Source organism: Cupressus sempervirens, chromosome 10 (assembly GCF_028749045.1).
Source record: "Cupressus sempervirens isolate cs-2001-9-10 chromosome 10, ASM2874904v1, whole genome shotgun sequence".
NCBI lineage: Eukaryota > Viridiplantae > Streptophyta > Pinopsida > Cupressales > Cupressaceae > Cupressus > Cupressus sempervirens.
In genome coordinates, this window is record NC_143127.1 from 675,335,190 (window position 1) to 675,361,494 (window position 26,305).

A 26,305-nucleotide genomic window follows, 5' to 3' on the forward strand; every position below is an offset into this window, starting at 1 on the left:
AATTTTAAGAACTCTTTTACTTTGAAGCAATTAAGAGAATATAATTTATATCCAATCATCCTAACATTTACAAGACTGAAAAGTGAAGTCTTCAATCTTTCCCAAATATGCAAATGCTTGTTCAATAAGGGGTGATGACCTAAGAGAACTTTGCCCTTGTAATTCTTGTAATGTCCCAAGATATTTTACAATACCACTAGTTCTTATGCTAAAGCAAATACAAAAATTCCAAGCGGCAAGTTATCAGAATCCATCGATAACAAGTAATAGGGACACCGTAGAAGAGCTTGTTCAGCAAAATGATTTTCCTTTAACTAAATCATGTGGTAATAGTGGTGATGAACTAAGATCTAGGACCATACGCAATTGTATGTATATGATATGCATACAATTACGCTATTTGTAAAAGGCCGATTTGAACTACTTACCATCCATTGCAGAATGGGAAAAAAATCCGATTTAAAATTGAACTACTTACCGAAATAAGTTGTTTTTCTTTTGAAAACACTCATAATTTAATATTAAAATATAATCAAACAGGATATACAAGAAAATATAACCAACAGCAAATTTCTAGAAAAGAAAGTTTGCAAAAGACATTTTTAGATGTCTTTTGTGCTTTTCGATGGTCTGTTATTTTTGGGTAATTACAATACCATATCAAGCACAAATTTACCCTATTACCCTAGAAAGGCTTACACATGAGCACTGTAAATATTAGGTAGCCTATGGTAAATTGGAACAGGATTGCAAATTTTAATATTTTATATGGTGGAACTCAAACATTTCTCTTTCATAAGAACCCCCTCAGGTTCAGATCTGTTATGCCTGTTGTAACATTGGCAAGAGCCAATGTCTTAGTATTTGATATATCAGCATTCGTTGTTAAGTAATTCAACAAACATACCACCTGACATTGACTAGTATGCCTGTAACAGTTATGGCAACTGAGAAACTGGTGAAGAACCGGGTGGAGCATACTGCAATCCTCGTGCCTGTCCTGCTTCCAAAAGAAGTGCAACTTCCGCAGCTGCCATAGCAGCTTCCTGCAGTAAACAAATAGCTGGCAATGAGTTAAAATTAAAAGAACTAAGTTCATAGCTTATCTAATAGGATTATAAAATGTTGATCATGTTTGATTTGTTTAAATATGATGGATGCTTAAAAATAAAGTGCTTCCATTCCTCTGTAAAACAATGAAATTCAAAATAGGAGGCTAGACATTCTTCCTCATTGTGCAAGGAGACTCTATTTGAAGCAGCAGTTAGGTTTCCTTCCTCTCTCCATTATTGAATTTGTTTGAAAATAGTGTCTTGGATCATCGTTTAAAGAAGGGAGAGCTATTCCTTAAACTGTTTTGTAATACCATCCCAGGGTTGAGGATGTGCAGATTGCAAGGATGGGATAAGGCATTCTGTAGGCTGGATGGGTTCAAAGCTTTTTCTAGTTGTTAGCTGTTTTTCTGTTGGTTAGCAGTTTTTATCCTGACTTTCTTATTTAAATAAGTTTTAGGAGACTGTTAAGACCTATTTACCCTTAAATATAAAATATAAAATATTCAGAATAGAGATTGACTTTGAATTTTCCCATCCAGCTGAGCTGAAAAAAACATTTAATATGCACATAACCCTAGTTTAGCATATTAGGAATAATACCTGTCTCTGCCTCCGGCGCTGTAAAGTACTTATAGCCCAAGCCATTATGTAACAAGGCAAAAGAAACCCAGCAGCTCGCAGAAGGAAAATCTGATTAATACATGATTCTATAGTTAATATGCAGCTAATGCAAATAAAGCAAAGGAATCGAGGTAACCATAAATTATACACCTTAACGTATTTTATCAAATTTTGCAAACTTCTCCAGTGATAAATAGTGTGGCATAACTTTCGGTAGATACACAACAAGAAAACAGTGCAATCAACAAAACAAACTCACAGAAAAAAATGTAGAAGAGTCCTCCTCTCCTTCGGCATTGCTCATATTGAGTGCATGTCGGAGAAGAAGAAGTGCCATGAGCTGCAAGTATTACGAAAGCAAGGATTATATAAATGGGCAATTGAGCAATAAATATGCAATTGGAGTAACATTTGAACCACTACATTTTAAGTTGAATTTAAAAACAATGCTGTCCACTTTGAAAAGCTCAAAGAGCAATTAGATTATGTGCCAAAATGCTCTAAAAGCCTAATAATAGTGCATATTAAGGAAGTATTCATAAGCATATTGCAACAACAGCCCAATCTGACTATACTTACAATCAATGCAGCTGAACGGCAGAAAGCTGCACCACTTGCATTGGCTGCTGCATATTCATCATACTCTGTTTCCAAGAAATGACGCTCTGCTGCAGCCATTGCTAACAGACGAGGATCTAACTGAACTCCTGGCATACCCCAGTTTCCACTGCATTGCAAGACCAGCCAATCTTAAATAAAAACACATGTATCATCCATAATTTTACCAAATTCAATTATGAAAGTACAAATTTTCTATTTGCTAAAATTACAAACCCTTTACAGAATGCAATTCACCTTGCAAAGCAAGCTAACACTCTTTTCTATATGTACCCAAATGCTCTCAGCCAATTAAAAAAGAAAGCATTGAAACTTGTAACATAAATAAAAGAAACATCAGTATCAAGTTTTGTTGTAACAAATGACATTATTATTAATACATCAATGGCCTATTGTTTCTAATTCTAAATACAGAGAATCCTAACATCAGAGTGAAGAATTTAATAGCTGCTGATGACTACTATTTGTATTGGTACTCTGTCCATTTCCTTCCAAAATAACTACCTGATATCATCAATAGGACTGTCATCTGAATGAAGTGGTTGAGGCGGTGCTGTGTAACCAGGAGTGTATGGCTGAAATGACATCACAAATATGTATCCAAGCCAATTTCAATTAATTACTGTTAAAATAACTGTCCAAAAAACATCAAAAAATTATTTGCAACCCCATTGCAGAATCATAAGGTCCCTCCCTACAAAAAACCATTTTAGTTAAATGATCTTATGCTTGTAAAATAACTTACCAATATAATGTGGGCTGCCATATCTAGTCCTTAAAACCAATGTCATTTATGATTCCTTATTAGAATATATATTTTCCAACACTCTAGAAAGTCTTAATTAATAATGCCGACATGTAGCTCCAACTACCCAGCTACCAGAAATAGTTTTTCAGATTTTCTTCTAATTTGCAAATTCTGAGTAAGGTACACACATCAGCAAGTAGAATGTACACTTCTAAAATTTGCTGTAAAATAAATTAGCTTAAATAAGATAAACAATATCACCTCATGGCATATCTCACAAATTGTGCTGCATTTCTCATTGCACCATCTCTGTACGCATTTCCGATGTGCGAACTGTATGGTGAAAAAAGCAGGTTATCAGTATTACCCAAGTAATTAATTGCTATACAAATTTAACATGACATTGAACTTCCTACTCTCAAGCATCCTGTGCATGTTAAAACACTACTCAAAATAAATGAAACGGATGTAAAAAATCTAGGGAAGAGGGCCCAACAAGTGTGAAATTGATATTTGGTTGCATAAATTCAAAATTAAAAGGGTGTCATTGGCCTTTCGACTTTTACAGGATTCTTCTTTGGCCCAAGAAAAATCTCCATTCATTGAGAAGAACGGGCATTGTACTGAGGAGAATTAAAGTTATGCATGAATTGCAAATGATAGAGTAAATATTGCACCAAAGTGGAGAGGGCCCCATAGTGGAGCAGGGTCCAATAGTGACGAACTGAGATAGTGGTTAGGCAAAATAAGCCTTCTAGTGGAGCATTAATATTGACATGTCAATACTTATCTTCAAAGAGATTTCCTTAAAATCTTAAAAAACCAATTATGTGATGTCACATCAGTGCAGCAATAAACTTGACTTAGTGCTCAACTGTTGATCATAGTTTTTCTGGGACCATTTTCGACATCCCAACAAGAAAGCATGTTGATGTGGGATCATATTTGAGCATGTATACTCAAAACCTAAGTTACCAATTCGGGTTCAGGGATGGGTGCGGGTATGCAAGCCTGGTACGTGGGTACATGGAAACATTTTTAAGGGGTTCGGGTACATATGGGTACGCGCGCATGTGTGTATATAACTACATATGTGCATAATGTATACAAAAAATAAGTAAAATATACAGATTTGTTAAACTAAATCATTTCATTTCATAGGATGATACTTGATCATTGATCAATGCCAAATGCAAAGATTAATATTAAATGCCAATTGATAGTTGCAAAATATTTGAATAAGCCACATCAAGTACCCACAGTACCCAGCAAGTACCCACAGCCACACCTGTACCAGGTATGTACCCGAACCCAGTTCAGGGCCTGTGGGTACAAACCCAGTAACTTAGCTCAAAACCAGATTATTTAAGTACGAGGCCGCACAATTAAATCGCTGTACAAATTTGAGAGTAATTTAGGCCACATAGGATTTTGTGATCAATGCCAAATGCCAAAGATAAATATTACATGCCAATTGTTAGTTGCAAAATATTCAAATAAGCCATATCAAGTTCCCGCGGCTGCACCCATACCGGGTATGTACCCAAACCCAGATCAGGGCCTGTTGGTGCAAACCCGGTAACTTAGCTCAAAACCAGATTACTAAAGTAGGAGGCCTCACAACTAAATTGTTGTACAAATTTGAGCGTGATTTAGGATTTATCCACAGCACTATGTGAGGCGCAAAATTAGAGTGTTCCAATATAGGGCTCTCTCCCCTAGTTGAAAACAAGTCAACAAATCAACAAAAATGGAATCATAAAATTCAATGCTTTCTCAGTGCAGATAACCCAAAGCTCCAGCTATGTAATTCTATATGCATCCACAGCTGCATCTGGGGCCTTCTATTTTATATCTCAAAGTGAAGTTTTACAAACATTAAAATTTAATAACCATTAGATGACAAATTGGGTATCTATCATTTACCAAAGCATATGGACATCATTAATCCATTAGGAAACCCAGACAGTGAAGAGTGTGAAAATCATATGTAGGGAAGATAAATGTTTCTTTCATTCATGACCACTGTCCTCTATTGGCAGACTCTGATCAAAACTTCAAATATTGCATTAAAAAGGGAGAAACTGAAAAATTTAATCACTACGACAAGAAGTATTGTGCTTGATTGGTCCTTTTATTTGAAAGTTGAAAGTAAGATACTATCAGAGCAGTTCAGATGAACGAACTTCCTTTCTTTCCATTAAACAAGCTATAACTCCTGGGCAGGTACAAGACGATATCCAGTTCACTTGGTGCATTGCAGAAGGATTCTGAAATTAGTATTACATTTTAGTATACTCCATGCAATTTACTTTCAGAAAAGCATGCATCTTATATTATATTTGGAAACAATTAAAAGTCCATAGAGCTCCCTTTTCCAAACAATGGCAAGTTAAACCAACACATTATGCTTAGTACCAATTAAAGATAGTACACCCGTTCTGGAATAGGTTGTTATAGAATAAATCTGAACAGCTAGTTCAGCTTTGAAAGCTGTTCATTGCCCAGGCTTGATCTGAATTGTCAAGCTTAGATTCTTTTTTAAACTGTGCATCAGATTACAATGTCAGAGCCTACAAACATTGTATTCTAAGCTCAAGATGCAATAACAAAAGCTGTCTGATATACCCGAGTAATTACAGAGGGCAGGGGTGTACTACAGAAATTATTCAGAAGGCGGGCACAATACTACAGAAGTTACTAACATGTGGAAGCAGTGGAACTAACAGGAACATTCACAATGCAAAATAGATTAAGAAATATGTAGGCATATTAAATTTCTTGAGAGACAATTATATTTTTATGAATAGCTTCCATAAATGGGATTCACTGAATTGAAATATATCTATTGAACAAGTCATAGTTGACACTATTAGAATTCCACAATCTGTATGAATGCATAAATAGTTTCTGTATTTGACTGTGACAATTTTTATCATCAACATTTCGGATCATACTCCGTGATCCATCATCAGGATGCAAGAGAGCATAAGGAGATGTCAGTCATAGTTCTAAGTTATCACTTTCAAAGTGGAGGTTAAAGCTTCTTCAATATGGACTTACATTAATTGCAGGGATGGCTCATAGTCATGATTTAATTGTACTTGTAATAACTGGGAGAAGTCCTAAATTCATAGTTTGCAGACTCGGACTCGGAGAGTACTCGGTAAGCCCAAAATTTTCAACTCGGCAAAAACTCGGCATATACTCGACAAAAACTCAGGGAAAACTCGGCAACTCAGACAGTACTAATATTTTAAAATCTCTTAAATAAACATATATGTTTTTTACGAATACAATTACAAAATGTATTAAATTAGTAATTGACATTTCAATAGAGAAAATGTGTAGTTTTATACATAGTTCAAAAAAACGGCGGTATATCGCTATAATCGCAATACATCGCAGGTCTAACCAACTGCCGATTAAAACGCTGAAAATATCAGCGACGATTTTTTCCAAATAGCGCGGCATGGTTTTGCAGAAAATCTCGCGAGAAATCGCGATGTTGGCTTGTTGAATTTGTCGGCACTTGCGATGGAACCTGCAGGCTGCGAAGATTGCACCTGACTACATTGATTTTAAAAATACTATGGTGTATATTTTTTTATAGTGCATCTTTATATCATTATAAATTAGGGTATTTAGATTTATTTTTGATATAGTTTTAATTATGAAAGTTATACTTTAATTTGTGGTGTTTAGTAATGAGTTTATAAATTGTGATAATATTGAAAAGTCTTCTTAAATTTTGTTTTACAAATTTATAGATTTATAATTAAATTCTTATTAAATTTATATTTAAATTATTATAAATTCATTTAGTAAAACTCTTATCCTTGTATAGCTAAATTTATAGAATAAATTTGACAAGGGTTTTTAACCAATAGACTTAAATATTTGTTTATACTTTATATTATCTAACACATAAATTTACACATATTTGAAAAATTAACATTAATAGATAATATATTTAGATAATAAATATTTGTATATAAAATTAAAATATATTTATTGCTTAAATTTAAAATGTAAATAATAACTAGCTAACATCAGGAGTCACAACTATGAGTATTAATTTGCTATATTCGTGTTGATATGTATTTAACTCTAAACTTTGATTATTATATAGCGAAATCTCGTATATGTTCTTCAAATTTGGTGTATCAAGGTGTATTTTTAAAAAAAATATATTTTCAAATGTTTGATAAAAGTGCCAATTTATTGCCGATTTTTTCGTCGAGTTTTTGCCGATTCCGAGTTTTTCAAAATATTTGGGCCGTCCGAGATATTGCCGATACCGAGTTTTTAAACTATGGTTTTATAGCACTAAAATGACATGAAAAATGCATCTAACCCAATGTTTTCCCTGCATCAACATTTTTACCTACATTTTTTGACATCTATACATACGCGAGAGTTGAGAGTACTCAGCAACTTTGAGAGTACTAGGAGAGTTTGAAAACGATGCCTAAACTCTCAAATTGCTGTTAGATGTCACAACAGTAGGTCCTCAATCATGGACCTTCACACCTGATGCAATCCTTGCAAGATCACCATGTTGCTCAAATCTATTGTAGCCATCAGTTACCTTATACTGAGGTATATGCTTCTTTGTCATCAACCTTACACAACCATTTTAGCTATCACCAGATGCCTTGGTGCATACATTTGTATCAACATTGCAGCCTTTTTTATGACATAATAGTCATGAACGGCACCTTTCAAGAATCCTTCCACAAAAGAAGCTTCCAGGTTATGCTGACAGCTGCTTCCTACTGCATCCTATTTTCTTTCCTGTTGAAAGGGTTTTGCTTCTCACTGGTACTTGGTTTGTACTTACCTATGCCCACCATTCAATAAGAAAGTTGCGAGGTTCACCATAGTGTAATCAGAACTTGTTTCGATAATTATTAATTTACCTTGATGCTGTCCAATATTTTCAGATACTGAATAATTGGAGACATGCTAGTGGTGCACAGCACCTTTCAAGATTCCTTCCACAGATCAATCTTCCAAATTTTTGTGGAAGGTTGGCTCCGGCTACATCCTATGTCCTTTCTCTGTTAAAAGGATTTTGCTTCTCACTAGTAGTTGGTTTGTATCTGGCTCTACTGATTTATTAATATGAAAATTCGACAGTTCTCCATGCTGTAATCAATTCTTTTGAATAATTTACAATTAGTTTCCTTCTAAATTTCTGATAAATAGTAGACCTATTGAGAAAAGAATCTATTTGAAATCGAGAACATTTACATTCATGTGTGACACTTCAGCTAGGCATTGCAATCCCACACAATATTAAACAGTTTTAATAGGAAACTCGGTGGATAACACAAATTTGCAGACTTAATAAGCTCATAAGCAATTAAATACATATTGATACTACAATGTAGCTGAGTCTTTAGTCAAACCAAAAAGCAATTTGCAAGAAGGTAGTAATCTCTGAGGAAATATGTGAAGCTTCAACCCTCTAAATTTTACATTTGGAAGACAATTGGTTTGTAACTACTTCTAGCAAGAAATGAACAGACAAAAGATAGAAAATGAAGAGATATACCTTAGAATCTGAAAAGAGATTTACCAATTTCAAGCTTTCTAGAGCATTTTGAGGCTCAGTTGCCAGATTCGTGTGGTACACGTCAGATTCGTGTGGTACACGTCAGATCCGGATGTAGGTCCAATCCAGATCTGGATCTGTGAGGGTCCGAGCAGGATTCTCTATACTGCTTGTGGATCCATTAAGATCCGCGAGGGATCCAAGCTGCAGCACGAGGATCCAGCACGGATCCACGTGAATCCGCGGCACAGCAAGAGTTAAAAATAAAAAATGGTGGGCCCATTTGCAATTTTTTATGTTTTTTCTGTCTAAACTCTAAATTGCCCCTTTTATTCATTATGCAAGTTCATTAGCTCTCTATTTTGCTCTCTCATAGTTGCTAGTTTGAATTAAAGTGCTTGGATTCAAAGGAGATCAGTTGTAGAGCTGCAAATACCTTGGAAGAAGTGTTTAAGGTATGCATTTCAACCATTTTCTTTAGTTTCTTTCATAGATTATTGATTTATTTCTTGTCATTTCCGAGACTCATGAGAGTCCTATGCGTCCTCTTCCGAATATTGCTGGCTATCAATGGTTATCTATTTGTCGTGAGGAGGTTCATGCTTCTGGTGGGGTACAGGGCTCTGGTGGTGTAGCCTATTTGATTAAGAAGGAGATTTTCAGCGGCACTTCTATTGTACACTCAAATATGTTTAACAGATTTATGTGGGTCCGCATTGACCATAAGTGTCACCGTCGGAGAGACCTTTATTTGGCTGCTTGTTATTTTCCACCGTCTTTCTCTCACTATGCTATTCACGGTACCGATGACGAAGACCCTTTTATCAACTTTTGTGAGACTATTTCTCAGCTTGTTGCTTTAGGGGACATTATTATTCTCAGGGACTTTAATGCAAGAACCAGAGTACTCCAAACTCCACTTTATGATCGCAGTTCAAATTCTACTTGCTCCATGGAGATTGATCCCACTTCTTTAGGGTTTTAGCGATATTTTGAGGATGGTCTTGGGCCGTTATCAATGTATGGTAGACATCTGTTACGGCTTTGTGAGTCTTTCGGCTTTGTGATCTTGAATGGCCTTTCCTGCTTTCCTGGATCAGAGTCCTTTACTTGTTGGCCTCATTGTGGGGGTGCTAGTGTCATTGATTATGTTCTTGCCTGTCCCTCCCTCATTTCCTACATTTGCAACTTCACCATCTTGCGCCTTCCTCTAGCGGACCATGCACTCCTCAATATCCATATTTGCCTCGCCCCTCTTCTTCCTTCGCCCCCCATCCAGTCACCTCATCTTTCATATCCCACTACTCGCTCACCTATTAGCTTCCATTTTCTCAACGGTGATTGTGAGCTATTTTTCTCATCTTTCGAGTCTTCTTAACCCTTCATGCTTTTCGAACTCATGCGAGGCCTCCTCCATATTTGACTTGCTTGCCTCGGCTATCCATGAGTCTACCATCCTTTCTATTCCTCATCGTAATCCCTTGCTTCTTCGCAACAAACATCGTAAGACTTGCCCCATGAACCAGTGGTTTGATTTGGATTGCAAATCTTTCCATCGTTTTATGCGGTCCACTTTTGAGGCTTGCTCTACTGACTTTGCCCACATCCGCTCGTCTTATTTCCGCTTTCTTCGGAGTAAGAAGCGTTCCTTCACCACTTCTAAGTGCAAATCCTTTTGATCCACTCTGATCCGCAACCCCCAGCTCTTCTGGCGCACTCTTTTCCCCCATAGTTCTCCTCCACCCTCCACCCTCGACTTTCGCACTCTTACATTGCACACTATGGCTCTTTATGACATTCCTGGGCAGCCTTCTATTCATCCCTCTTCGCCTCCTTTCGTCCACCTTTTCACCCCTTCCCACATTTATGAGGCCATCAGATCCATTAAGTGTAGTAGAGCTGCTAGTGAGGAGGGTTTCCAGGCTGAGCTTTTCAAGTTCGGTGCTTTGGTTTTGGGTCCCTATCTCTCTATTCTTTTCAACAGAGTGATCCATTCTGGGTTTCCGACCTCTTGGTCCAGACATATGATTTATCCTATTCACAAGACCGGCCCTGTCTTTGATCCGGGGAACTACAGAACCATCATGATTGGGCACACATTTGCCAAACTTTATGCGACAACCCTTAATGCTATGTTCTCTAAGGAGCTTGACAGGATAGGTTGTAGGGCTAGAGGACATGCTGGTTTTTGGGCTGATTATCAAACTATGGATCACATCTTCACCCTACATGTTATTATTGAGAAGGCCAGACACAGATCAGAGAAGGTCTACAATTGCTTTGTTGACTTTCGCAAAGCTTTCAATTTTGTTCGTATGGTGGCTCTATTTGAGAGACTTAGAGAGGTTGGTATATCTGATATGTTGTGTACCGCTATTATGAGACTTTATGAAACTGTGGTTGGCAGATTCAGGACTTCTGAGGGATTCTCGAATCCGATTCATAGTACCATTGGGGTTAAGTAGGGATGCCCTCTCTCCCCTACTTTGTTCGGGTTATATATTGATGAGGTTGAGGACTTCCTCCTAAAGTCTTTGCTCCCTAAGGACAGCTGCTATCTTCACAAGGTTTTGATCTCCATCCTCCTTTTTGCAGATGATGTGGTTCTCCTTGCTTCCTCTCTAGACAGATTACAGAGACTTCTTGATGGCTTAGCTTCTTTTTGTGATCAACGACAACTTGTGGTTAACCTGGGTAAGACTCAAGTCATTGTCTTTAATTTGTTTAAAGACCTCTCATCTTCACTTTGTTTTCCTGGGCCAAGAGATTGAGATCACTTCATCTTACACGTATCTGGGGGTTATGTTTTCTGGTCCACATTTCAGTATGAGACCAGCTATTCAGCCCAGAGTCAATAAGGGTATGGATTCTATTGCTCTGCTTGAGAAACAGTGTTTCAGACATCATTTTTAGGATACCTCGTCCAAGTTATCTCTTTTTGACTCTCTTGTGCAGCCAACTATTCTTTATGGGTTTGTGGTTTGGGGCCCTTCTCTTCTTAGCTCTGATTGGGTCTCAATTGAGCGGGTTCAGACTTTGTTCTTAAGACGCATCATTAGATGTCACAGGTTCACTCCTCAGAGTATCATTCTTGCTGAGTTCGGTGCTCATCCTTTCAGTCTTGCAGCTATTTTTGACTTGGTTTGGTTCCTCCACCGACTTCGGAGTTTTGTGGACAATGCTGGTGGTTGTGACCGTTACTCATATTTAGCTTATTGTTCATCTGTATCTACTACGAGTGTTGTGTCTAGTTCTCGCACACGTTGTTGGTATGCACAAGCTTCTTCTTTGTTGGGTTTGATTGGGATTGACATTGATCGTCTCCCCCCTTTTCAATTCTCAATGGATGCCTCGGCTCATCTTCTCCCCTCTCATCAGGAGTTGAATGAGCATGTCTGACTTGACATTTATAGACGATACATTGCCACTACCTAGGTTAACCCTTCTGGAGGGTTACGCCTACGAATGTCCTTTTACGTGGAGCTCCTTTTTATTGTCCATCCTAGCTACCTCTCTCGGCGGTGGTCTCATGCCCTACGCATCTCTCAAGGTTCTGTCAAAGTTGGCTCTCAGCATCTTCAAGCTCAGACTAATCACCATATTGATAGGGGGGAACGGCTTTGTAAGCTCTGCACTTTAAGGGAGGTGGAGTCTGAGACTCATTTCCTTTTCTGATGTCCTATTTATTACGAGATCAGAGGGCGATTTTTTTATCTGTTTCGAGAGTGCTTCTCTGTCTATGACTTCTTCAGCTACTATGATCAACGATGTCTTGCACTTTATCTTCATGAGGCCACCATGCTTCATGATAGCACGATCCAGTCACTGCTTCCTCACCGGCACTCGTCTACTCAGCTTATCACTACCTTCTTTACACCATTATCTCCTTTGTGTGGTGTGAAAAGGCCTTCTAGCTCCACTAGATCTATCGGGCCTTCCAGATGTGTCAAATCTCCTTCCGGTTTTTTGCACCAGCAACACTCCTCTGCGAGTAGTCAAAGACAGCATTCTGTGATTGATTTCTTTTCGCCTAAGAAAAACTCCTGTCTCGCTTAGTGTTCTTTCTGTCTCTCTTCTTTGGTTGTTGTTGTTTTATGTCTTTTCTTGGTCTTTTGTTGAACATTAATATCATTATCTTATCTTATCTTCTCTAGTATTTCAAATTTTCAAGTTTTTGTGTAAATGTTGAAGCATGGTTTCTTTTCATTTTTTTCCTAGATTGCCAAAATAGAACAATGAGTAGTCAAGGCCTAGTGAGTGGGGCGGGATCACCAAAATTCAAAATTGATAAGGGGTCTCCTCTATGGACACACACAACAAGAATCACACAATGCCTTGGGGGTGTGTCATACATATGAAAATGTAATTATTCCAATGTACAATATAGAAGCTCTTATTCCCAAGTGAAACTACATTTTTTGGGCCCTGTGGGTGAAGGAATTAACATGTGTGAGGGTAATAGGGGAGAAGAGATTACCAGCTACACAAATAGCAATGTTAGCAAAAGAGCAAGAAGATGTTGATAGAGAAATTGCAAAAGGAAAACATAGTGCTTCCAAAAGAACAAATACACCAACACCACCATCCAATCAAACAAGCACAAGAACACATCCTTTTTTGCCTATGCCATCTACAAATAATGAAGTTGCAAAACCATTTCCACTCACCCGCAAGAGAGGCCCACTAGATAGGGCATTCCAAAATGAATTGAGAGACATTGTTGATCACAAAGTTGGACATTGTTTAATTGCAAATGGTGTTCATTCAATTTAACGAGATCACCTTATTTTAAGAAGACGGTGCAAGCAATAAATGAAGCACCCTATGGCTACAAAGCACCTGGTTATGAAAAAGTTGTGCACCACCATATTACATGATGAGAGGAAAAATGTAGAGGTTGAACTTCAACCAATAAGAGATTCTTGGGTTCAATCGGGTGTGTCTATTATTTCGGATAGGTGGAAAGATTGTAGAAACCGTCCATTGATCAATCTTATTGTTGTATGCCCCAAGGGGGCAGTGTTCTTGAAGGCAATTGATTGTGAAGGGCAAGTGAAAGATTCAGAATTTATTTCCCACATTCTCATTGATGTCATAGAGTCAATGGGTCCTAATAATGTTGTCCAAGTGATCACAAACAATGCGAAATTATGCAGGGCTGTAGGGTTATTGGTAGAGTCTAGATATGATCATATCTTTTGGACACCATGCACTGTCCACTTCTCTCAATTTGGTGATGAAATCAATTGGCACCAAAATAGATTGGGTGAAAAAGATATATGAGGAGGCTAAAGAGATTCGAATGTTTGTGACAAATCACCACATGTCACAAGCAATTTTTAAGAGTTTCTCGGACTTGGAATTATTGAAAGTAAATTTGTAAATTTAAAATTTAATTTATATATTATTGGATTACATAACATTATTTTTGGTTGTTGTTTACATTAACATGTTTTAAATGTATTACTAACTTGAGTTTAACATGTTCTTAAGTTGTTGAAACCCACTTTGCCTCTCACACAATCGTCTTGAGACGACTTGTGAAGGTAAAGGAAGCATTGAAGCCAATGGTCATTAGCCCCCAATGGGGCATTTGGAAGAATCCCAATACAGCAAGGGCCCAAAATGTGAGAAGAATGATACTAGATGAGGATTGATGGGGTCTTGTGACTTATGTGTTGAAATTCATCAATCCAATCATAGCAATGCTTCATTTTGCAGATAGTGATGAGCAATGCCTTAATTCCATGGACACTATCTTGGAAAAGATTAAAATGGTAAGTTCTACATTCTTTTACAATTGTCTATTTGAGAGATATCTAGATTCTAAAGTGAAAATTGACATAATCACGAATTATAATTATTAATCATATCTCATATCCTAGGTCATACAGAGGAGGGAGAATGATCCTCAAGACACCCTTTACAAAAAGGTGGAAGCAATTGTACATCATCAATGGAACAAGATGACCACACCTTCGCACCTCCTCGCATATGCTCTATCCCCGAGGTACTATAGTGCTTATCAAATGTTTGTGCTATTGATATTTGATAATGTTCAATTGTATTACGTTATCCCCAGGTACTATAGTACAAAGGTAATTCGCCTTCCAGGTAGAGTGGCACCATTTAGAGATGCAGAGGTTGCAAATGGGTATAAGAGGCCACTAGCTAAAATCTTCCAAGATCCATAAATTGGGGCAATTGTGAGGAATGAATTTGCTGCCTTCATCTTAGGAAATGATTTCCACCCAATTGCCATAGCAGGACCAAAGCAAGATGGATGTCATTAAATGGTGGTACCTTCATTGGAAAGACTTCACGTACCTCCAACCTCTTGCCACAAAGATCCTACCCAAGTAAGTTTGTAAAATTTAAAACCTAAAGTTAATTTCCTAAACTTAAAGTTAACACTCAATTCCTTGAATTTATCTTAATTGCTGTATTGATATTCTTTTAATTTCTCTCTAGGTTGCCAGCTCTTCTGCAGCTGAGCGGAATTGGAGTACTTACTCCTTTATCCACTTGGTCAAACGCAACCATTTGGCTACAAAAAAAGCAAAAGACCTTGTGTTCATTCACAACAATTTGCGCTTGTTGTCACAGAAGGATCCTAAGTACAAGAAGGGGCCCGAAAAGCTTTGCAATGTAGCACCCGAGACCCCTAATTTAGCTATGACCATCCGAGATCTTGCTAGATCCACTTTGGTTGATGTGGATGATGAGGAGGATTATGAGTTCACAATCCCCTCTACTACTAGCGGAGCTGGTTTGGGTTCCTCTAGTGATGTAGATATGGCACTTGCAGCTCATCAGTACCCCTCTAATGCAAATTTTCTTGAAAATCTGTTTGATGATTGAAATCAAAAACTTTAGTCTTGACTCTTGATTCTTTTATGAGTGAAGCATGTTATAAACTTTAAGCTTAATGATCTATATTTTGAATGTTACAAACTTTCAATAATTCAATGTGAATGTGTTGATATTCTTTATAATCGTGGAAATAGATCAATTATCAAGTATACTAGATTCATAGATGCATACTAGAATCATAGATGCATACTATGAAATGATTTAGTTTTAGACTTATGTATATTTCTCTTATTGTTTTAAGATATATAATTAATATATATATACACGAATCCTCCATGAGTCATAATTGGGAAAAAAAATCCCGAATCCACGCATCCAACTCACGTGCCCAAATCAAATTCGTTTCACAAATTGGCAACTAAGCTTTGAGGAGTTGGACAACCATTAGCAGGAAGAATGTATGATGTTTTTGGCTAGTTTGAAGCATGAACCATGCTTTCAACAAATTAAATAGTTTCAAGTTTCAATCAACCATGAAGGAGTGCAGCCCCAACAAGGTGCTAAATCTTAACATTTTAAAAATGTCTTCTACCAAACTCCCAGCAGGTTTAAATACAGCGATCAATTGCTGTTCAGCTGGCTTGAACTTGTATAACCTCACATTGAATCTCATTGATGTAATATGTTGTAATGGTAGAGAGGAGATGACATGGCGCTGTCACTTGTTTCATATCTACTGTCATTTGTCCCAATTGGAATGATGCATGGTGTAAAATAGTTGGCAATTGTGTAATCAATCTACATTATCAAAACCTGAGTTAACAAAATATTTCTGTAGAAGGGAAAAGACCAAATCCCCGACACCAAAACAACATCATGTAGTGAGTATAATCTAACACACATATACCCTTCTATACTAGTGTAGCTCAATTTGAAATGGTTTAATTACTACCTGAGACCTTGTGAAACTTCACCTTAGGGGGCAAGGAATCTACATTATTTGACGCCCATACAAACCAGAACACTTACATTTGGGGACAAGGACCACGTCCATATACTAACATCATCTAGTCAGTAATTTATATTTAATCTAGCCATACCTTGTTCATTTGCCATGGTAACCTGATTTGAAATGGGTTATTTAGACCCACAAACCTGCATCTCTGACAAACCATCGTGAAACTTTGGTATAGGCCCTATAGATACAAGGAATATTCTCCTTGACATACCTATAGGTACGAGGAATATTCTCCTTGCCATACATGTTTCCTAGTGGGATGCTTGTATCTGCACCCACTATACATGTTTCCTTATTCATCCTCTTTCAATCAAAGACATTCCTTACCAACCAATCCACGCTATGGGATTCCTCTAAGAATCATATAAAGCACAGGAAGCCTGTTCTTTCCAATCAAGCCCAAGAGCAAAAAATGAGCATCCAGTCATTCGATCTCCTGGTTCCACCACTGGAGATTGGTGCACTTGATAAGGGTGTTGACACTGCTGCCTTCTTAATGAATTCCTTTCTTCACCCCATAATGGGATGGTCGGATGGATCAAAGTATTAAAGGGAATCAGGATCATTGTTAGTATAATTAATTATGAATATATTAAGAATAACAGCAAGAATAAATACTCAAACACTGTACCCTAGGTCACAAGGGTTGAATTTGAGTTCATGTGCAGCAACAAAATTTGGATGAAATCCAGCAAGGGAAAAGAATCCGGAAAAAATTGTAATTGAATTTGCTATAAATATATTTATTTGTTTTTTTAAATGTAAGTAATATATTCACAAATTTATAATTTATATAATGAAATCTAATAATAGTATATTAAGTTGATATGGTGCCATGCTCATTAAAAAGGGTACGTTGGATAATAAAAAAGATAATAATGCTTTATTATAGGAAGAACCCTGGGATAGTCATCCTCCTATTCTCTCATCTTACCCCAGCTCCAGCCTCTTTGTGGTATCTTTTTGGACACTGCATGGTCCAAGGTTGCTTAGTTTAAAATTCAGGTCCACATGGGTTGCTCTACTATTCATAGGTTGCGAGAGACACAAAACTGGCCTGAAAGAGGTTCTCCAAAGGATCGAGATACTTGGTCTTCTATTTTGGCTGAAAGACCTTTTCGCTCTTTAAAGGACACTAACATCTTGGCCTAATCCGTGGCTTAAAAGGCACATATACAATTGCTCTTGGATATCAAAATCTTGATGAGTAGAGAAGGGGAGAGGCTGAATTCCCATGGTGGAGAATTTGGACCTGATTTAAATGGCCCAAGAGTATTTCCTTTTTATGACTCGAAAAATGCCTCGATTAAGAGTGACATTGTGGTTTCCGAGGACCACCTATCTGTTTTCTCTATGGCAGAAGCAGCGACGCATTTCTCGTCTTTTTTTTGTCAATTTTCTTTTCTAAGGAAATTTGGAATTTCTGGTGGAAGATATGGAAAAGGCCTATTGTTCATGCTACTTCTGTGATGATATTCTGGGATACTTTGGGCCATCCTCTTACCTCGGCCTCTTTTCTTTTGACTGCTTGGGACTTGATCCTTCGTTCATCTTTTCGCAGATATCGTTGGAGCAAAATCATAGATTCATACACGATTGCCAATGCAAAGTCTTACAGATTTGGTTAAGAAATAAAAATGCTAAGGAGAAAACTGAAACCAAATTTGACATGAATGAATCCCTCACCTCGTTAGTCTCGCAGATTATCAAAAGCTTGGAGATATCTGTTTTTTGCCTTTTCATTATACTTCTAACACTTAAGGTCAAAATTCCAAGAAAACATGTCTTGAGATCGAATCCTCTGCATCAGGAGGAATTTATGGCTGAAGTGTTGATCATGAGAAATCTCAACTTAATAGGCTTATTCACGAAGACACTATATGTAGTTTAAATTTGGTGGGGTTTGGCTATCGGTGACATTTTGTCCCTCCATGAATACTATTTGGTGACTTTGTTGGTTTCCTTGGTGGATTACTTGAATGATGTATGTTATTTTGGGCCACACTATTTTTTGCCCTCAAAAAAAACCTAATGAATTTTAAAAATATTAAATCATAGTTACACGGCCCTATGGAAGGGTGGAACAGGGGGACAAGTTTTCGGGACGAGAGTCAGAGGGGTCTTAATTTGGGGATGGTGGGGGTTGTATATTGTATACCTATGGTACTTAAATTGCTAGTTAAAAGACGTATTGCAATATAAGATATAAAGATGTAAAAGAGTAAATACTTGAACATTGCATTGGATTGAAACGTCGAACATTGAACATAAATAGCCAAATCAGCAAATAGTCAAACATCAGGACATCTCCCCATCCTCGGCGGAGGTGGCGGAATTTGGTGGTGTCGCTAGGGTCAGGGGAATAGAGTCCCCTCCCGTCTCTAGGATGTGGGGCAAAAAGGGGAGGAGAACATTGAACATTTAACATAAATAGTCGAATCAGCAAACAGTCAACACCGGGACGTCCCCCCATTCTCAGTGGACCTGGTGGAATCTGATTGCGCCACTGGAGACGGGGGAACGGAGTCCCCAAGTCCCCAAAGCGTTCCCATCTTCGGGACGAGGGGCAAAAGGGGGGGAACACGTCCTCATGTTACTAAGTATTTAATGTTGATTTAAATAATATTTATATTTTATGAGCATCAATTATAAAATATACAATGCACATTTAAATTTTATGTAAAAATTAGAAAACTTCAAACAAATTTATAAAAAAAACTTAAACTACAAATGTATCACAACGGCCTATTTGTGAAGGATCATCAAGACTTCGAGTAGTCTGGAAAACAAGTATTGACTACCAAGGAGAAGGAATATAAGGAAAAGAAAATGAGCACTAACAATCATCCCCACTCCCATCACAAAGAAAAAAGCACAGAGAAATAGTGATACAAAAATGAGCAATATGTGGAGAGAGCTGTTGGGTTAAAATAATTGGGGTTTGTGATCGAGATAGCCAACGAGAAAGAAACAAAGAGACTCAATGGGTGAGACATAGTTATTGCATAAAGAGGTACTATGAATTATCACAAGTGGCTAGCAAACCTTGTGAATTTCCTCAAACCTACGAGTCACAAGTGGCTAGCAAACCTCATGAATTTCCTCAAACCTACGAGTTTCAATTCAATGCCAAGCTCAATGCTATGTGATCCCGTGGTGGCAAGCTCAATGCTATGTGATCCCGTGGTGGCATGACTTGTCGGGCAAAGAACCTCCTATCACTAACCATTTCTTTGTTCCCGTGCCTTGAAGAAATGAGTTGTGCTCTTATAGAAAATATTGTCTTATATTTTATAAAAATATTGCTGCCCTTTTCGTACAAATCTAGTTGCAAACTCTATGGTATAGCCTATACCCATTACTAGACCAATGCCAAAGAGATAGTGATACAATCAAGGATGGAGGGTCCGAAATGGACTGCCCATCTCAGCAGCAGATTTCAGCATAACACAAACATTTCAAAGAAAATGCAACTTTACCAATTAAAAACAAAAACCATATATGCTTGCAGGCCTTCTCATATGCAAATTACAACATGTCCCATTGGCCACACATGCAGGCTCAAAGGCTACCATGGGCTTATTACAACTAATGGAAATCAGCTCCCTATATTGATTCCCTAACTCCTAACTACCTGACCACTTAGTTTCCTTCTAGGATGCAACAAGGTTCTCTAGGATGCTCCTATATCAAACCTCTGGGGTATCTAAAAAGTGTGCCCAGCACATTGCTAGCTCTAGGAATGTTTTGAGTTGTTTAGATTCAGCTTTTGAAATCCATGTCACATCCTCTACTAGCTTGCCTTTCCACTTGTCTAAATACTCCCTGTATTCCTTGTTTTAGGTGTTGTGGGCAGTTTTCCTATCCAAAATTTATTCTATATACCCTGGTTGTCATTCTAGTAACTAGTCTTGAAGAGGGGCTTCCATGTTGTTCCCATTAAATTGTAAGACATGAAATTGGTAGAGATCTGCAATGTTGAAAATTGGTGATATGCCAAAGCCTTCCACCTCATAAGTATTTCTTATATCACATCTTTGGAGGATCTTACATGGCTTGAACTTCTTCATCTTCAGCTTGTTGTATGTGCCTACTGAAAACCTGACCTTCCAAATATACACCATGACTTCATCTTATAAACTCATTCTAGCATCTTTTGGCATTTGCCCAGTACTTGTGTTTGCCATTAATGGTCTTCATATGTTTCTTGGCTTGTTGGTGCACAAATCTCTAAGTGGTTTGCAAATTCCTTTGCCTCCACATTCCTTATCCTCTAAGCTAATGTTTGTGAGTTCTAAACTCCCTTCGGATGCAATCCTATAACAATCTCAAATGGTGTCTTCTCTGTACTCCAATTCACTAAGTTATTGTATGCAAATTCTAGTTGTAGTATTAAATCCTTGTTTTTAGCTTTCTCCCCTGCCAAGCATCTAAGCAAGTTTTCCAAACCTCAATTGACCACCTTGATTTGTTAATATCATCATACCCTACCAAGCATCTGATCATGTTTTGCAAACCTCGATTTATCAATTAGTCTAGGGATGGAATGTGGAACTAAACTTCAAATCTGTCCTCAAGTTTATCAACATAGATTTTCATCAATTCATCAATATGGAATGTGGCAGTAAATTTTGGATAGATTTTCTTCTCCAAAAGTTCATCAACATTACTAATGGCGTCTCCCTGCGTAACCTACATAACTTGTTACCCATGCAACTTCCCCCAAAAACATACACACCTCCAGCGCATTGGTTTGCTTCAGCCATGGTCATGTTGTTCATTGTGCTTTAACTTGCCACTACTCCTATTGGGCATGTTCTTTTGTTCGATTATTAGCCACAGGTTTGTTTGTTGCTTGCTTGTATGTGTCCATTCTCAAGTGTGTTATCTGTGTGGTTTATCCTTCCACCTATTTGCCCCGCAAGAGGAGCCTTCTCTATTGACACCAACACAAACCTACCAAAGGACAACTTCAAGTACACTCCTTGACTGCTTGATCGCATTGGGCATTTGGAATTGGTAAACTAGACCCCCTCTTTGTCCTTACATGAGGTTTTTAGCAAGCTTACTACAGCTCAAGCCAAGAATATTGATCTCAAATGACTCTTGCAGACAAAATTACAACATGAAAATGAGTCCTTGTGTGAGGTCTCTAGCAGGCCTACAACAATTGAAGTTGAGAATGTTGATCTCAAATGACTATTGCAAACAAACTTACAACATGAAAATGAAAAGGATCCTGATATTTTGGAACTTCAATCCAAGCACTCTGAGCTTAACAACCTACAGGACTCACTCAAGCATGAAACAAAGAAGCAAATTCAGTCCTAGACTCAAGTTTGCAAATCCCCCCCCCCCCAATTGGCATTGAGGAGCTTGTCTAATCCAAGGTGGCAAAACAATGCGCTAGGAAGTCACGTGACTCAACCTTACGGTTCAATGACTTCCATCACTCTCACCAAATCCCATGTTTTTAGGCTCCTCTTTCCTCTACGATTTGCTTGGTATTTCTAACATCACTCTTTATAGATCTCTGATGGGTTACAATTCCACTATCTTCCTCCACTTTTTCTCTATTGCTAATCAGCTTGAAGCTCTTAAATCTAGATGCTTGCTTTTTCCTTTGCCTTCAAATATTTTCCTTGATGGAGACCTCATATATACAAGTTGTTGAACTTAAACACTTCAAAAGGCCCATTACTGTTGCAAGACATATTGAGAAATGGATTGCCATAAGGAACTTCAAGGCATTCTTTAGGGAATCCTTCCCACTCGGATGGGAATTTAGACCCAATGCTATTGTCACTAAATGATGCTCATGACACTTGCAAGTGGAGAGGGATAGGAAGAATACAATATTGTAGATCAACAATTGGAGCGGAAATGGTTCTTATTGATCCTCACCAGACTTGCTTCATGATGCATTGGGATCTTCTAATCTCCTTTTCCTCACTAAAACACGTGAAAGCCCTACACATCCTCTTCACAAAACAAGGAGCTCTAGTGGGGTCCAAGGACATGGCAATGTTACTTGTCTTGCTAGTAATCTCGGATTTTAATTCCTACCTCTAACATCTCGGCTAGATTGTTGCAAATCTGATACTGTCACTTTGTCTGTAGCCTCAAGGATCTTAACATTGGTATTTTCTATTTCTCTCAAGCCTATTCTTGTATGCTTTACACAATGGCCCAATGAACACTTCACTAACCTTTATGACAATATATTTTGATTTCCACCTAACAAGAACATCTTTCTCGTTGGTGAGTTCAATGCTCAACCACCCCCCCCCCCCCCCCCCCGCATCACGACTAAGTTACAAATACTCTTTACATGGAACCTACTTTATTGGGACTATATAGATCATCAAAGGGTCAAACCTTTACTACGTATGGTCGGCACCTTCTCTAGCCTAGTGAGCCTCTTGGTCTTGTGGTCCTAAATAGTTTGGATTACTTTTAGGATTCCCGCTTCTCGACCTACAAACCTCACGATGGTAGTGCTAGTGTTGTTGACTATGTTCTCTCCACTCAGTTGCCCGTCCCCTCCTTCTATCACCCCCTTCCCCCTGTAGACCATGCTCTTCTCAGTCTCTCAGTTCATTCCACTCCCTTCCACCCTCGACCCATGCCCCCTTTGATGCCTTGTCAACCCCCCCCCCCAAACCCACAGCGTCGTGTTTTGTTTCAATGAGGTTGATCAAGACCTTTTTATCCATCATATAAAATAGCTCCCCCTATCAACTTCCACTTCTTCCCTTTAAATTGTGTTCCCACCAAGCATGCTTGCCTTTCTACTGGGAAGTCGCTTTGTAGTCCACTCCTCACTATCTTACTATCGCCTCCTCTATTGCAAGAAGCACCTTTTCATTTCCTAGTGAAGGAGAGCCCTATATCCCTCATCAAATCATCATACAAACTACCCCCTCCCTCTTGACATCTCTTTACCCACACTAATATAAAGGAAGTAGTTAGAATAGTGAACACTAGTTGGGTTGCGGATGAAGAGGGGGCTTATTTGTCAAATATCTTCAAACTTGTTGTTCCCACAAGGTTTCACCCTATTGGTTTGATCACATTAATCATCTGATCCATAAATCGGGTCCACCTCGAATCCCAGCGACTATAGAACCATTGTAGTTGGTCACACATTCTCCAAGCTCTACACTATTGTTCTTCGCATACCCCTCTACGGAGTTAGGCTAGTGTTGCATTCATGCTAGAAGACAGGTTGGTTCTAGACACAACCACAAGAATGTGGACCATATTTTGACTCTCTAGGCCACTATTGAGGAGGCTAATCATCACTCCTCAAAGGTTTACTGATGCTTTTTAGATTTCCGCAGAGATTTTAATTTTATTCCAAGGAAGGCCCTTTTCCAAAACTGTCCCATCATTATTTCTTAGATTCTCTTAACTGCTATCATGCAATTTAACGAAAGGGTTCTTAGTCGTCTCAATACTCCTTGTGGGTTCTCTGACTTCATCAATAGCACTATTGGTGTTAAGAAGGAAGGTATATCCTTTGTCCCCTACTCTGTTTGGGATCTAAATTGATAAGTTGAAGTTTTTCTCTATGAGCACTCTTTGGAGGGGGATGGGTCCATCAAGTTTTTTATTTTATCTTGCTTTTTGTTGATGATGTTGTGCTTCTAGCTTCTTCTTTGGAGGGCTTATAAAGGTATCTTGATTGCCTTGCTTCTTTCTGTAACTTGCAACAGTTGACTATTAATTTGGGCAAGACTAAGGTAATAGTCTTCAATGGTCTTAAGACCTCTCACCTTTACTTTTATTTTAAAGGGGAAGAGGTTGAGATTACCACTTCTTACTCTTATATTGGAGCCATGCTTTTGGCACTTGTTTCAATTTGAGACTGGCACTTCAACCCCATATCAATAAGGGGTATGGTTCTTTAGCCCTTCTTGAGAGAGTGTTTCTGGCAAACACTTCTAGGACACCATGTCCAAGACGGCTCTCATGGACACTCTTATCAAACCTATTGTTCTCTATGGCTATGTGGTTTGGGGACCTTTACTAGACTCTAATTGGGCTTTTGTTGAGCACATCCTCCTCCTTTGGCATATCATTAGGTACAAGCAGTTCATTTCGCACAATATAATTTTTGTGGAGTTTGGGGCTAGCTCCTACAGACTTGAAGCCATCTTTGATCTTATTTGGTTTTTGCACCGTATTCGAGGATTTGTTGGTTCTAATGAGGGGTGCTTCAAGTACCCCTACCTCACCAGCTTCTCTAAGTCTATTGCAATAGGTTGGTTTGCTAAGACTTTGGACCATTTATGGCATATTGGGATTGAGATGTATCCTCTCCCCACTTTCCAATACTCTCTTGGTGCCCTTCATTGTCTCCTTCCCTCCAAACAAGAGCAGAACAGATGCATCAAAATGAATATTTACAAATGATTCATCCTTACCACTTGGACAAACCCCTTGTGGTCTTCATCCTAAGATAGCTTTCTACGTAGAGCATTTTCTTGATTTAGAGGACAGGTTCATTATTCGCCCTCCTTACTTATCATGCCACTGGTCATATTCCCTCAAATTCTCCCTTGATTCTTTCAAAGTGAGTTCCCACCAACTCTGGATTGAGATGGATCATTATCTAGACAAGGTGAACAAAATTGTCAATTATGCAATCTAAGGGAGGTCGAGACTGAGGAGCACTTCATTTTTAATTGCTTGATATACTATGAGATCAAAGGGAAGTTCTATTGTCTTTTAAGGGAGGCCCAATCTCTCTCCCACCTTTTTTAGGTTCATCAATCAAAGGTGTCTTCCCCTTTACTTGCAAGAGATAGTTAGACTCCAAGACAACATTCCCTCTAGCGCCACATGAGTCCATAGTCGTGTAAGCTCATTACTTCCTTCTCTAACTTTCTGCCCACACATGGCATCAAATACAAACTCTCCTCTTCTTATCAGTCCAAATTTGTGAGGACCCAAAGAGCCCCCTTACAGCATCAACCCTCCACTCAAATTCTTAAGAAGCAATCCAAAGCCCCCATGGCTTACCCTTCTATCTCAAAGTTCTTCACAGTTGATCAGAGTAACCAAGATATCCAAGATGTTCTCTAAGGGTTTTTAGGGCTCACTTGTTAGCTTCCTGCCTTCCTTTGGTTTTTGCTTATGTTTCTTTGTTGTTTTTGTTTCTTGTTTACTTCTTTCAAGCCCCATTTCTGGACATTCCTGTTGTTTATTGGCCTCCTTTTCTAATCTATAGTCCCTTTGACCTTCTTTGGAGTCATTTGTTGGGCATTAATAATTTTATCTTATCTTATATTGATAAGTAGGAGATATTTTCTACAACAAAGCAAATTGTAATATTGCTATCAGGATTCAATTGTGTAGTTTTTTGGAGTCAAACTCATTGGCCCATGTTTCATGAGTAGTGCTTCACATGAAACCCTCTCTCATGACAATGAATGGAACACTTAGCACTCATTGGATCTAGGTGATGCTCACAAAGGTGAAGCGCCAGGAGGTCACTCATCCTAGTACTCCAACTTTGGCACGCTTAACTACGGAGTTTTCTCCATGGTTAGAAGTTTAAAACCACTCTACTTGCAACCCCATTTGCAAAACCTTCACCAAGTGTTGTGCCTTATGAACTTTTCATTAGAAAGCCCCTTAAGCTCATCAATTGATAAGTAGGATACATTTTCCAACAAGCCAAACTGTGATATTGCTATCAAGATTCAACAGTGTAATTTTTTGGAGTTAAACTACACAGTTGAATCTTGATAGCAATATCACAATTATCTTATACTATCAACTTCTTACTCAATTTTGTCTAGAACACTCTAATAAATGTTGTATCCAAGTCTAAAATAATGCCCCGAGGTAATCCATGCAATATC

At 38.2% G+C, this 26,305-nt stretch overlaps 1 protein-coding gene across 1 annotated transcript in view; it reads right to left on the reverse strand.

The window, feature by feature from the left end:
* Window positions 1-487: 487 nt before the first annotated feature.
* Window positions 488-26,305, reverse strand: part of LOC149535622 (uncharacterized) — a 46,916-nt gene continuing 21,098 nt past the window's right edge. The window contains exons 2-7 of the mRNA XM_089807225.1: window positions 3,304-3,375; window positions 2,799-2,869; window positions 2,256-2,403; window positions 1,936-2,016; window positions 1,656-1,745; window positions 488-1,046 (exon numbers count right to left, since the gene is read on the reverse strand). Coding sequence (XP_089663351.1) covers window positions 939-1,046; window positions 1,656-1,745; window positions 1,936-2,016; window positions 2,256-2,403; window positions 2,799-2,869; window positions 3,304-3,375 — 570 coding nt within the window. The 3' untranslated portion in view covers window positions 488-938. The remainder of the gene's footprint in view (window positions 1,047-1,655; window positions 1,746-1,935; window positions 2,017-2,255; window positions 2,404-2,798; window positions 2,870-3,303; window positions 3,376-26,305) is intronic.